The sequence below is a fragment of the Merops nubicus genome, unplaced genomic scaffold (genome assembly GCF_000691845.1).
Source record: "Merops nubicus isolate BGI_N331 unplaced genomic scaffold, ASM69184v1 scaffold29227, whole genome shotgun sequence".
Lineage (NCBI taxonomy): Eukaryota > Metazoa > Chordata > Aves > Coraciiformes > Meropidae > Merops > Merops nubicus.
This window is the reverse complement of record NW_008618800.1, coordinates 474-14,027: the sequence shown is the minus strand read 5'-3', so window position 1 is coordinate 14,027 and position 13,554 is coordinate 474. Positions and strand designations below refer to the sequence as shown.

The 13,554-nt window shown below is 46.9% G+C and overlaps 1 protein-coding gene across 4 annotated transcripts; it reads left to right on the top strand.

Annotated features, from left to right (window-relative positions):
- Positions 1-1,682: 1,682 nt before the first annotated feature.
- On the top strand, positions 1,683-13,152 carry MYOT (myotilin). Of its 4 annotated transcripts, none has more exons than XM_008943581.1 (10): positions 1,854-2,256; positions 3,014-3,047; positions 4,375-4,528; positions 6,837-6,938; positions 8,942-8,991; positions 9,531-9,663; positions 10,769-10,976; positions 11,423-11,588; positions 12,053-12,186; positions 12,570-13,060. In XM_008943581.1, exons 1-10 carry the CDS (start codon positions 1,854-1,856, stop codon positions 12,740-12,742), a joined length of 1,557 nt encoding a protein of 518 aa, XP_008941829.1. In that variant the 3' UTR covers positions 12,743-13,060. The 4 variants fall into 4 exon arrangements, with proteins under 4 accessions (XP_008941830.1, XP_008941829.1, XP_008941827.1 ...); XM_008943579.1 differs by lacking the exon at positions 3,014-3,047 and adding an exon at positions 4,145-4,182 and having other exon boundaries at positions 1,854-2,284; positions 4,380-4,528; XM_008943582.1 differs by lacking the exon at positions 3,014-3,047 and having other exon boundaries at positions 1,683-2,290; positions 4,378-4,528; positions 8,948-8,991; positions 12,570-13,152.
- Positions 13,153-13,554: the final 402 nt, after the last annotated feature.

The following is a 13,554-nucleotide window of genomic DNA, read 5'->3' as shown; positions in this document are numbered from 1 at the left end:
CGGCTTGGTTCCCGTCGCTTTTTGTAGCTCGGAAGCGGGTCGGGCAGTTGGCGAGTCATCGCCACGGGACCGAAAGGCACCTGAGTGCGGTGTCACTGGCCGCGCGCGGTAACGAGGAGGAAAACCCACTAACTGTCTGCTTAGCGAAATGCCTCCGATTATTACTCACCGTTTTCGTCTTGCAAGGTCGAAGGCCTCTCCAGCTCTCTTTTCCCACCCAAACCGAGGTGGAACGACTAGGGGAAGGTGGAACTCGCCCCTCACGTCACGCAGCGGATCTGCGCGTCCTGAGGCGCGGTGCTGTGGGACACCCAGCGAATGCCGGTTCCTTTGGGACACCGAGCGAATTCTGTGGGGCCTGAGGTGAAAGGAGCCAATCCCTACACAGGCTGTGATATAAAAATGGTATAAAACCAAGATACGATGAGCTTCCTGCACCACTGAATGAGGACATAGTGTGGGCATGCTCCAAGAGTTTATGCCAGCTTCAAATTCCACCAGTGTGACAGAGGGGGAAGTTAGGGAATTTTTCCTAGAAAACCTCTGTTTACACACAGTTAATTTACAACTAATATTGATAATTGCCTTTAGGAAATGGAAGCTTTGAATCTTTAAAACGAGACTAATGTCTTGATTCTCCCCCCATGGGAATTTATGACCTCCTGGAGCCCTTTTTCGGGCTCTCCGATGGGAGGAATACAATATAGTGTGTATATATAGCAGCAAAACAGCTGATCTCAGTAGGGCAAGATGACAATTTTTTCCAGTGCATGTAACTGTGTGGATTCATATTCTCATTTTTTATTAGTAGCTTTATGTTTATTTTAGGGGGTTTATTTATCCTGGAGCTGAAGTTGTCAGTTTTAACAAACTTGCACGGTTCACTCTAATGAAACTTTTCTGGGTTTTGAGTTGATGGAAAGCCCGGGTTTAGATATCATGGAGCTCCAAAATAAATGCAGGACCTCTGAGGAGCTTGCCTGTCCCTACTTTATCCTACAGCTATGTCGTTCTGGCAATTACTAGCCCAAACAGCAAATCTCAGGAAATCAAGTGGAGAAGCACAGTGCTTGGTGTTCCAATCCCAAGTCTCAGCTGGATATAAAAAGCTCTGAATTCAAAAGCCATTAGAGAACAAACCAGGATACTTGGTTTCAAAGCTTTAGTTGTACACTTACCAGAAAGCAGAACCTGTTTCATGCTTCCCTATGATGTAAGGAATTTCTGGGCACCAATAGCTAGTTCTCCGAGTACATGGAGTATTTTGACAGGGCACAAAACTGCGGGATCCAGAGATCTCTAGTTAAGAGGACATTAAGTGGCAAATTACCTTGCTTAGCAGTAGTACCTACAGTTATCTGTAGAGCTATGCAGGTGGTGAGTGGTCCAAATAAACCAATTGCTATTTCTTTTAGAATTTACTGAGCTCTTGCAGAGAAGACAGCTGTGGTGGGTGCTGCCCCCGAGTCCAATAGACTGTGTGACTTGTTAGTTATTTGTTCTGTTCATACAGTTCTGCAACAGTTCTAATCAATCCTAAATCTCTTTATTTTAAGCTCAAGCTTTAGTTGTCAAGTGCGTGAACTTCATACTCCTTGGTTTGCTAATGACTGCTCACGACACAGTATTTTTGTGACTCAAATGGTGATATACAATCTATTTTATCTGTATTGTCTTCTTTAAGGGAAAATCCACACCAAGAAAGCCTCTATCCTGCAAGGCCAGGGTTCCACTCTATCCAGGAGCCCAGCCAAGAAAGCTTTCGTGGCCTACCACCTAGTTTTTACCAGCCACCTATCCAAAGCCAGTTATCATCACCAACCAAAACCCAGGACAGCCGTGAAACCTCTCCCATGAGTGTCCCTAATCTCCCATCCGTTTCCTCTATGTGCCAACCAACCATGTTTAACTACGAACGTCCAAAACACTTTATCCAGTCTAAGAATGTGTGTCAAGGGCAACAGCAGCCTCCAGGACCCGCAGCCTCTACAGAGTCAAGCAGACCAATCAAACAGTCCTCCATCCTCATACAGCCTCGTAACCCCAGCGGGCAGAAATTCTCCTCCTCGTCATCGCTGAGCTCTTCGGTCACGCTCTCCTCGCCCTCCTGCAGTGCCCCCAAGGAATCCACGTATCCCGTCACGCCGGCGTCTGCGCAGTCTCCTGCCAGCTCATCCTCTGGCCAGAGGCTTATCCCCCTGCCTAACCAGCCCCCTGCAGCATTCCTCTGCTCAGTCCTGCCCTCGCAGCCCGACTGTAACAGCCAAACTCCTTCTCCCATGGAGCCCCCGTAAGTACGCGCAGGCTTCTAACCTCCGCTTGCTTTCCTCCAGCCTGGCCTCTCCCGTGCACTCGCCACCCCAAACCCCAAGGTGCAGTGAAACACCCCTGGGCTGGTGGGCACAGCTCCCCTTTGACCTCTGATGTCTGGGGCAGGACTCTGCATGAGCCGGGTTAGGAGGCTGAGCGCTTGCCCTTGGTGTCCGTGTGGGAGAGATGAGGATCCACCAGGAGTTCCCGCACGGCAGTCATGCCACAGGCTGCTCTGCAGGATTTCTGGACTCAGTTTGAACAGTTTACTTTGATTTGATGGGAATCTTTTAGTGAAGGGGATTCAGAACAGGAGATGGACACCCATCTCGTGAATTTCTCTCCACAAGCATAGCTTATGAATTGGGTGGCAGGGAGAAGGCAGTAGCATTTCCCACCTATAAATGACTTCAGGATTTCTAGCAAGTCTCAGCAGTATTTTCAGTTTCCACATCCTGATGGGATTCTGTGCTCACCTACAATAGTTTTCATTAATCATAGGTGCTAACAGAAAAGCAGACACTTGAAAATTTTACCCCTTCAGACCAAAGACTAAATTCTTTCCTAAATATGTATTATATCATTTTGCCTTTGGGCTGCAATCCAATATCTCCCAAGGTCAGTGAGATCTCAAAGGGAGCTGGGTCTTGCCTTCTCACCAACTTGTACTCCTGCCAACAGTAGCTGGAGGTCCTGTGGAAAGTCAGTGCAGAAAATGGGCCAAGTACTCAAACGAGGTTATTAGCAAGGTGATGGGGCAGAGGAGGGTCCTGCTGGCCTGCATCTAAATTCGGGTCTGAGCATCAGTTTGTATTCAGGAAATCTGAATGTTTCAGGGTTTCTTTTGATTCGCAGCACAGGGGAAATGGCAAGGTAAGGTGGGAGTGGGCTAGCTGGGCCATGCAGGAGTGTGGGGAGGCTGTGGACACATCTGGAGTAACCACTGGGGTTTGTGTGTGTAGTGTGGGGTCAGCTGTTTCCATAGCACAGGGCTTTGGTGCCTCACTATGCTTTTCAGATAAGCTCTCTTAAATGCAACGTCCTGTGACTTGAATTATTTTCCTAATTGTCCTACAAACGGGCAAATAGGGACATGAGATATATTCATCTGTTGGGCAAGTTATTAAAAACTTTTAAGTTATAACCTGAGCAAGTTATTAAGCCCAAGCAGTTCTGGGAATGTGTGCCAGAATTATAACCCTTCCACCCTGAATTATCAGAATCAATGGAACAAATTCTCAAGGGACAGGAGGAAGAGGATTTTAAATAGAAATACTTGCTGAGTACAACTGCAGCATATGAGGCCCCACTGCATGTAGTGACCCAGGTTAGATCCTGCCAGCACAGAGTGCTCTGACCCCTAGGAGACCTTCACAACCTGTTTTGTGGGATGCTCGTCCTCTTTTCCCAGCAGCTTTCAGAATCATTTACTATCTAACTCCAGGATTTGATTGAGCTTGACTATGGATTGCAGGATCAGGCTATGTGGGAGGCTGCAGCAGGGGTCCTAAAGACCCAGCCTAGCTTGGGGTAAGCTTGGCTATGGAACATCTGGACAGAAATACTGTGTGAAGCAGCTTCTGGGAGTCAAGAAGACAACTGATAAGCTATTTGTTCATACCTAATGAACTAGTTTGTGACCTTGCAGTGGATTTGCAGCACCCAGAGCCTTTTCAACAATTAAAATTGTAAAGGAGTGCAGGTTTTGAGGGAGAGCTTGCTCCTGGACAGACTCACATTGCTCAGGGGAGTTAGTGGCTCCCTCAAACACTGCCAGTCTTACTGCACACATCCCAGTCAGGGAGGAGCCACTGCAGGGTGCAGGGGTGCTGAGCAGTCACCCACAGCAAACTGCTGCAGGACACCCAATGACCACGATGCTTCCCCTTAAGTTTTGCTACTCAGTGATGGAACTTGGCCTGTCTATCTCCCAGATGCTTCATGGGCTCGTTTGAACCACAGTTTCTAGGTAACAGGTTCACATTTTTGTGTGTGCTCTATGAAGCTGTAGCAAAGAGTCAAGCAGGCCTACAGGAGTAACTTTGATTTCTCTTCCTGCATGAGCAGGTACTCACAACCAATGTATAACAAACAAGCTAGCATCAACTCTATGCAGAAGACATCAGACCAAGAAATCCGAGGAACAAAAGAGGCCCTGATTCAGGACCTGGAAAAGAAACTGCGATGCAAGGACAACCTCCTCCAGAATGGCAACCAGGTAAGGGCAACCTGCTGAGCAAAGAACCAGTTTGCCCTGACTCTTGGTAGTTCAAGCAGGGATGCAGAGGCTAGTTCAGTGCCCCAGGGGCTGGAGCCTCCAAACTGAGCTGAAAGCAGAAAGAAATGCAGAAGCAACACTGCCCAAACACTGTTACTCAGAAGCTCAGATCCTAGCAAGAGTTCTTTGAGCTATTTGTGATCAGAATAGTCTTTCAGTGTAAGGTGAAAGCCAACCTCTTTTTTTTTCCAACACCTTCACAGTTATTTTTGCTGTTAGGATGCTGTACTGGAGGGCCAGGTTCAGCTCAGCCCTGAGAAGGCTCACCCACTAGAGGAGCAGCACATGGCTGGTGCACAGTGAAAGCTGGCCTGAATGTGTGGCAAGAGAGATGGTTGCTGTAAGTCTGTCTGCAGGCATCTTACTGTGGCAACTGAATGTCTGCATCTCCTCCTACTTCAGGAAGGGATGCATTGAATTCTGAAAACCATCTGATGCAGCATTTGGCTTTGAGCTGCTCTTGCCTCTCCCTCTTATCTGACCTTCCTGGCCAGCATGCACCATTCAAGCTGTCTTTGAATTTGTGCAAGCAAATTAATAAGGCTAGGGTTGGGAGAGAGCTGCATGTTTAGGCCTGTGGCACAAACTTGAACTCTTTGTATGTCCCATCCACAGACAACTAGAAACCCAAGGAGAATCCCTCAGTTCTCCAGACATGATTTCACTGTGGCTTTCAACACTGGGGTTGATAAACCACCCCACATCATTTGAAACTTGGAGAGGTACCACTCTGTGAAAGGTCATTCTAGAGACCATACCCACATGTGGTAAACATCTTCCATTTCTTTCAAAGAAATTACATGAGCTTTTATCCTGAAGTCTGTCTCCTATAAGAAGGTTTCTCAGTCTCAATACCTACTTAGTTATTCTGCAAAGGGACAAAATGCAGTCCCCTTTACCAAGAAATCAAAATCTGGGAAGAAAACTTAGCCTATCCAGTAGGAAAGCCCATTACAGCAAGCTAGAGTGACCAGGTCTCTAAGGTGGGAAACTTCCTGCTGGCTGGAAGCAGAGTGGTGGAAGGTTGGTGTTTATAGTGTCCATCTTCTTTCCCCTGAAGTAGAAAGGAGTTCTTCCATCACCATCAGTGGGAACAGGTTTGTGTCATAGATGAAATTTTAAATATTGAAGGAAAGTATTAGGTCAAATATGACTTAACGTGTCCCTGACAGGAATGTCCTGTCTGCTGTAAGAAAGCTTGCCAGTGCAAGCCAGCTCTTCTTCCCATAGGAAGCCAGGCTAAAAATAAGGCTTATGCAATCACCACTGTGTCCTCCTCCCCTTGTCCTCCAGCAGTGTCTGAACCAACTGGCCAATCTCAGCCACACGTGATACAGCTGGAACGACCTCGGGGATATTGAGCTCCCACAGGTTTTCCAAAAGGTCTTTCACTCTCTTCTAAAGAAAAGTCCCAGAGGCCTTCCTAAACCCTCCACATGCCAGGAGCAGCCACATGTCCCATTCACAGTGGAAGCTCAGTCAGAGCTTGTCCTCACAACACAAAACCCAAACCCAAGGTAAACTTTGTGGGAGGTGAAGCATCAGGTGTTCTGCTGCTCAGGGGACTAATGTACTCTTCTAAAGTAACCCAGACAGAACTTGAATTTAACTCTGCTCACGTTTACCCCCATGTGCTGCATACCTATTGTAGGAACTTAACTCTTACGTGACTGAAACACCTTCTTGCCTCCTCTCAAGACAGCCAACAGCATTTCAGAAGGTGACCATTGTGCTGGCAGAAACTTCCCTTGTGCTTTCAGGGGTAGTGGTGCTCATCTCTGGCTGCATCTGCTTCTGGTGTGGCTCGTGCTTTTTTAGGAGCAGTGGACAGTAGCACCCATCATGCCCTTAGCTCCTGAAGTAAATCCACAGCTGAATAACTCGGGAAGTTTTCCCAGTGCTAAAAGAAAGGTACCCTGGGACTTACTCTGGCTTCTGAAATAATGCCATCACTTACCCATAAATAATCCCAGCAGAGAAAGAGGAGGAGTGGAAGGCCACAGATGGCATGAGGGAGGCTTTGATGAACAGACCGTTTAATCTTCGATGCATTTCAGTGCTGTATATATTGAGGCTGACTTCAGTAGGCGTCACAGACTGCAAACCCTCTGGAACAGACCTGGAGGTTCTGTTCACCCACTGCTTTCATCAACCACACCCTGAATTGGTGGCATATTCCTGTGCTCAGAACTGATCAGAAATAGTAAATGGACTTCTGACTAGAACTTTCCCTGTGCTCTGCTTTAAGCGACTGACCTATGAAGAGAGGATGGCTCGCAGGCTGCTCGGACCAGTGAATGCTGCCTCTGTGCTGGAACCACAGAGTGAAGACAACATGCAAAATGCACAGGTAGGTGGGGACCTGCCTCTGGAATGGGGATTTCCTGGGGATTGTGCTGGGACCTGCTTGTACCTGAACGGGGCAGAGATGGGGTTTATTTGGTACCAGTGCCGGGGAGAGAAGGGGACAGCTTTTACTGGCAGAGCTCTGTATAGTAGGGATTTGGGTTTTTTCTTGGGGGGGTGATGGCAGAGGGAGGGAATTTAAGCACCGTCCCCTTGCTGGGCCTGATTTGGAGAAATGACCTCTCCAGGGAGGAATTACAGCAGCTGCTGCCCAGCACATTACACCCTGCCTGGGACAGGCAGGGAGCAGCACAGCAGGGGTGCAGGTACCTGCTCTCTAACAGCCCAAGTTCAGACTTGGCCCAGACAGCAAGATTGACACCTGTCACTCTTTGGAATAAGCGACATTGACTACAAGAGATCAGAGCCTCGGGCTGGGATCAGTTGGGTTTTAGCCCTTCCAGGAGCCTGCAACTGTTAAGAGAAGGCAAAGCAGTTATTTCAGCAGCCCACATGTTGACAGACAAGAATCTATCACTATTGGCATTTTCAAAAGCATTTTAGCTGGAGACTTGCATCATTCGTTGGTTGTTCAGGCCAGCTGAAAGCTCTCTCTGGCACTGCTGTGGTCAAAGGCAGCAGCAGTGTCTGTGATTGGCTACACAAGTACCTGGTGCCACAGGAAAATGTCCCTCCTGCTGCACACACACCAGAGCCAGCAGGCTGGCCCACACCTTCCAAAGTGCAGTTAGCAAAGCTCTTCCACACAAGAGACACTTAAGAGCACAGCCAGGGAGGAACATGCAGTTTGAGCTGTCTCTCCAGCAGTCACCTGACAGGAGCAGGCAAGAAGGGAACATTGTGGGTGTCAGAGAGCAAGGGAAGCCTCACCTTCTGCAGAGAGTAAGGGAATAGTCAAAAACAGGATGAGTGACAACTTTACAAGGTGTGTGGAATGCTGCATAAAAAAGAGCATTAGAAGGAGAAATTTGCTTATGCTGGGGAGATCTTACTCCCATTGTTCAGTCATTTTCAAATATTGTAGTCTCTGGTTCATTCAGCCTCCTGACTCCTCAGGAACTTAACTGTGCAGTCAGTGCATATAGTAGAGCATTAGACCTATCAGCAGCTTCATCACTACAGCATCTCACAAGATGGGTAATAATTGTACAGAACTTGTGTAAATGAGCAGATAGAAGCAAATGCCTTTGGACTGAGCACTGAGCTCAGTCCAGCAAAACCCTCATTCATGCAGTGCTTCCCCTGAGGTGAAGGCTGCTCCTGTGCTTGAAGTTTAAACCCAGGCTTGGAGCACAGAACCGAGCTGTGCAGTGGCTCAGTGCAGACACCCCGGAAATTTCCACGCAGAGTTTTCTCTGTCTGACTCCAGTGCTGAAATGAGTCACTGGTAACAAACTCTGCTTGTGTTTTCCAAACATCCAAGTTCCGAGCAGGAATCGATCCTGGGTACTTTAGCAGATTTACTCATGTGATTGTGGTGCTGTCAGAGAGCTTAGTTGGTGCTGTGATCTAGAAAGAAAAGTATTTTCCAGCTCAGCATGTGTCCACTGCTGTGGGTCCCTATTTAAGTGGGCACAATACAGTGTTCTTGCCAGCGATTCCACTTCTATTCCTGCTGTAGGGAAGGACACTCTGTACTTGGCTCCCATTTTAGATACTGCCAGTAGTACTGCTCCCCTCTAACAAAGGTTATTGGCTGGCCAAAAGCCTTGTGTGCCAAACAAAACTGCTGCACCTATCACCTGTGCAGAAGCAGGGGAAGTTGTGCCACTCTATTAATGGTACTTGTTACTGTCCTGGCAAAGCCTAGGGTGAAAACAGTGTATTAGCTCCTGGTGCAGGTTCCTTTACCTCTTGTCCCAGGGACTTCTGGAGTATTCACTTCACTGTTAAGCAGCAGTCAGTATACAAACTTAAAGGGCTTCTTGGTCAGTTTATAGCTATAACTTCCAAAGCTAACTCACCTCTCCTCTTTCTCTTTCCAAGCACCAGAATGCAGAACATGTCAGGCTGCAGGTTCCTACAACGCATGTCAGGTGAGGCATAAACTTCTCCTGCTGTGCTGCTCTTCAAAACCTTATTTCAAATGTTTCTGGACAATGGTAGTTTTACTTCACCACCTACCACTTCTTCTGAAGTAGAAATTACTAAATGCATTCACTTCCTTTCAACTAAAACGCTGCCATTTGTGGGAAGCTGATGCTGCCAGTTCTGAGCATAACGTGAGAGGCTGAAAGACCATGTACCTGGGGAAAATACTCTTCATCTTCTAGAAGCTTCACCCCTAGCCAAAGCAAGGTCTGACAATGTATGTGATGAAACACAGCCTGCATTGCTCTTGTAAATTCTTCTGGATATTGGGCCAAAGATGAAGGTTTCATATGTTACACTTCTGTGTTGAATTGAAGAACCTGAGCAGGAGCAGTGGTTGATCCAAACCCATGTGTTACAGCTGAAAAACAAACCAGAACAGTAGCACTGGATTCCTAAACCTGTGGAGGGCCTCTAGCTGCAATTGGTGCTTCAACATCATTTATCACTTTTACAGAATTAACTGTTTCTGCTGACTTTTTAGGAGCAGACCATCCTCAAGAGGAGATGAACGTGGCCATGACTCAATCCAGGAGAAGTTTTTTCCACCACGTTTTACACAAGTGCCTGAAGATGTAATTATTGAGGAGGGGAGATTCTGCAGGCTCGACTTCAAAGTAATACCAGCATTTCACTTCCATTGCATTAACTTGGGGGGGTGTGGCATGGGGAGGGGTCTCTGAGCAGTTCAACAAGCCTGAGCACTAATGGCAGATGGAGCAGGGTCTCTCCAGGCAACGTAAACCAAGAAACAGATGACCAAATGTTTCTGCATTTTCCCTTGAAACATGCAATTAACTACTTAATAAGGTTAAAGCTAAATAGTGGTAAATATGGACGACTGCAGAATACCTTTTAGACCTCAGTGGGAAGAATGAATATTAAGGTCCTACTGAAAGAAGGTGCTCTGGGAGGGAACCTTGTGCTTTGCAGTGGGACTCCAGTGACTTCAGCAGACACTCTGGATGCATGTCCAGCAGGGCCTGTTTAGGACTAGCCTGCCTTTCATTGAATCCTCTCTGAGGAAACTGTGCCCTTGGCTGGACCAGGCAATCTGGCAAGGAAATGTACTAATTAAAAACAAACAAAACACCAGAATGGTTTGAAACTGCACATGGCAATTGTACCAGCTCTAGGGTGAGAGAGGACCTAGGCCTTCTGCACGTGCAGCTCCACCACAAAGGGGGTTTGCTGACTGGGGTTTGGTGTGCTGTTTCCCACTTCCAATCTCCTTCCTTAAGTAAACTCTTGCCAGACTTGGGTGTGACCTTTTGCCATTTTACTGTAAATCATTTGACTTCTGAATGTTGTGGACAACCTGAAGCCCATCTGCAGGACAGTTTATTTACAGATGTTACCAAACCAGTATGGATGTCAGCACTGCTGACAGCACTAGCTGGGGGATTAACAGGGGGAGTTCCCCCCTCTGTGAGCCCACAATGAGTATCTTTGGTGTAATCAAAACTACTTTGCAAGAGGGGGACAAGAAAGGGTTGTAGAAACAGCATCTGCTGTCTTGTAACTGAAGCTCATCTTTCCACAGCACTTCACAAGCCTTCCTCTCTGTGCAGCACCACATTTATATTCAAAACTAGGCAAGACTCTAAAATTTTGCAGTAGGATCATGATGTGATCATCTATTGGCATCAAACTACCTCCAGCATTGAAGGGCTTTTGTCATTCTAAAACTGTTTAACTTCACTGCTTACCTCTCCTTCACAGGTCAGCGGGCTGCCGACTCCAGATGTGATGTGGTATCAGAATGGAAGGATGGTTCATCAAGATCAGTTCCATAAAATGATAGTGTCAGAGAAGGGATTCCACTCATTCATTTTTGAAGCAGTCAAGTCATCTGATGCAGGGACATACGAATGTGTGGCTGTCAACCGTGCAGGAGAAGCCTCTTTTGCAGTCAAAGTGGAAGTAATTGGTAAGACTGAGAGCACTGATAGTCACCTGGTAGTCTAATGCCTTCCTCTGTGTGTTTTGGACATAAAACAATGAAGAAGCAGAGGTAGATCTTCAGACAGTTGAGCACAAGGGATAACAAACACCTTACCTTTCCCAAGACTGTTTTAACACATGCCTGGGATGCCATAGTTCTTCAAAGCACTTCTAGCAAGATATTTAGATGTAGTGGGATGTCTGGAATTTGGGAGTTATTAATTTCCCAGGATTGATAGCATATGCTGACTGACTCTCAAAGTGGATTGTCTCTGCTACACCCTTATGCTCAGGGGAATTGCCTGTAGGCTAAGAAGCTGCAGTAAGGAACATGTGTCCTCTTGAATTTAGCATTCTGAAATCTTAAAAGACCCAGAGATATTAGCCCTCAATACTTAGGTAACTCCTTCTTATCTTTCCTCTTTAATTTAGCAAAAGAACATCACACGCCTCCAACTTTCATCTTCAAGCCACAAAGCAAAAAGGTTTTTGAAGGAGATACAGCCAGACTCGAGTGCCAGATCTCTGCCATCCCCACACCCCGCATTTACTGGAAAAGAAACAACGAAATGGTACAATATAATACAGACCGAATAAGGTATCCTACTGCTGAGCTGGCCTTTGCTGTGTTACAGAACAACCCCCACTATTTGTCAAGTCCCCTTTGAATTGCCAGGTTTCTAAAAGCAGCGAGCTGAAAGCTGGATCAGCCCCTCGGTTACGATAGGTGGTGGTCAGGCCCGTGTGCTGGGCAGGCACAATGCTCACAGCCTTGAGGGCACTGTGACCAGATGCCCCTCTGAATACCCTGCCCCCCTGGAGAAGCATGGCTTTAGGGCTGGGACACTGCCTTCGTCGTGCTCTGAGGCTGTGGGGCTACAGAAGGGCCTTGACACCCCTGAATGGCATCACGATGTGAATTGCTGGTGGCTCTGTTCATGGCCAAGTGGTCTGCAGGAATTGTTGTAGGGCTTTCTCAGCTCCTCAGCATGTAAACAGACTCTGATTTCAATGTCTCCTCCCTCCTCCAAGCGCTTACACGTAAACACCTTCCTTTTCCAGCTTGCTACATGACAACACTGGCAGGATTTGCCTCCTGATTCACAATGCAAACAAGAAGGATGCTGGGTGGTACACGGTGTCTGCTGTCAACGGGGCGGGCGTGGCCACCTGCCACGCCAGGCTGGAGGTGGCAAGTAAGTACCACAGCTGGCACTTGGGTTCAGAGCAGACCCTAGGGATTAGCTTAATGAGGCTTTGACTGCTGGGAGGATTTCCTTCCAAAGGTACTGAAGTAGACAAGAAGTAGCTCTCCCAGGAGAAACTCCTTTGTTCAGTGCCAAGACGCTGGTGTGTGCTTTGCACATTGTCTGCATCTGCTCTCTGCACTGTTCAGAGACTGATTTTGTTTAGACCAAGGAGGAGGGCGAATACAAATCTGGTGTCTGAGATATGGGCTTGTCTGTTAAATTCTCCCTCAGAGTTTGGTTTATGTTGCAGATAAAAAGCAGCAGGGTTGCTATACCATGGGTCCTTCCACATGGGAAGCCACTGAAAGAGGCTTTTTTCTCTCTTCCAGCACATGCAAACAAGCCACTTCCAGCCCCAAAGCAGTTACGAGTTCGACCAACTTTCAGCAAGTACTTGGCACTCAATGGCAGAGGACTGGATGTGAAACAAGCTTTCTCACCAGAGGGGGAGTTCCAGCGTTTGGCTGAGCAGTCTGGACTGTATGAAAGCGATGAACTTTAACTGGCAATGAAAACTCACCCCTCTAAGAGACAGTGACAACGTAGATGCAGTAACTGGTGATTGCTCTGATTTGCAAAATACCTATCTACATATTTTTACTCTGACTCTTGCACATTCAGCTGCTCCCGTTTTACCATGTTAGGTTTTATTTATATGGTTTGGTGACTGTAACTATTTACTGAGTATTGTATTTTAACTATAAAGCCTAAGAAAGCAGGCTAATTAGTTTCTACAAGTGGAGGTGGTTTTAGTTCCACCTGTGCTCGGTTACATGCTAAGGTAGATTGGTTTGTACTGCTTCTCTAATATCACTCTTGATAATATCAGCAGTCTGTACTGTCTGAATACTAACACCAAATAGACTAGAGTGTTTTTATGAGAGTAAATTAGAGGCAAATAAAATTTTAAATAACCAACATCAGCTCTGAATCTTCCTTGATTGGTTAAAACCAGTTTAAGTGTGTCTGGCATCAGCTGCAGCCTGGCAAAGATGGATTTTTACCCTGCTAAGACTGCCACCAGTCCCCTCCCCTGTGTGCTTACCCCATCAATTGTCACCTGATAGCTGTACTAAATAGTTTATAAACTAGATGCTGACACTCCCTAAGACATGTCAGCAAGGCAACATCAATATTTTTTCTCCTTTCACACTTGACCCAAGAGCTGCCCTGTGTAATACGAAGCATGAAGGCTGCTGTGGTTTTGCTCCTTACTCCTTTAGTCACACAGTGGCTGTGACTGACGCAACTGTTGATTCTCAGCACACTGTTGATCTGAATCATCCTAGTGGTTTGCGTGCTGCTTTTCACAGC

What these genes read in the sequence shown, in the direction of transcription:
- MYOT (XM_008943579.1), top strand. Translation starts at nt 1,854, where the DNA reads ATGAGTGTCCCTAATCTCCCATCCGTTTCCTCTATGTGCCAACCAACC. An exon ending in TATAATACAGACCGAATAAG is followed by an intron (nt 11,589 to 12,052) that starts GTATCCTACTGC and finishes TTCCTTTTCCAG; the next exon opens with CTTGCTACATGACAACACTG. An exon ending in CGCCAGGCTGGAGGTGGCAA is followed by an intron (nt 12,187 to 12,569) that starts GTAAGTACCACA and finishes TCTCTCTTCCAG; the next exon opens with CACATGCAAACAAGCCACTT.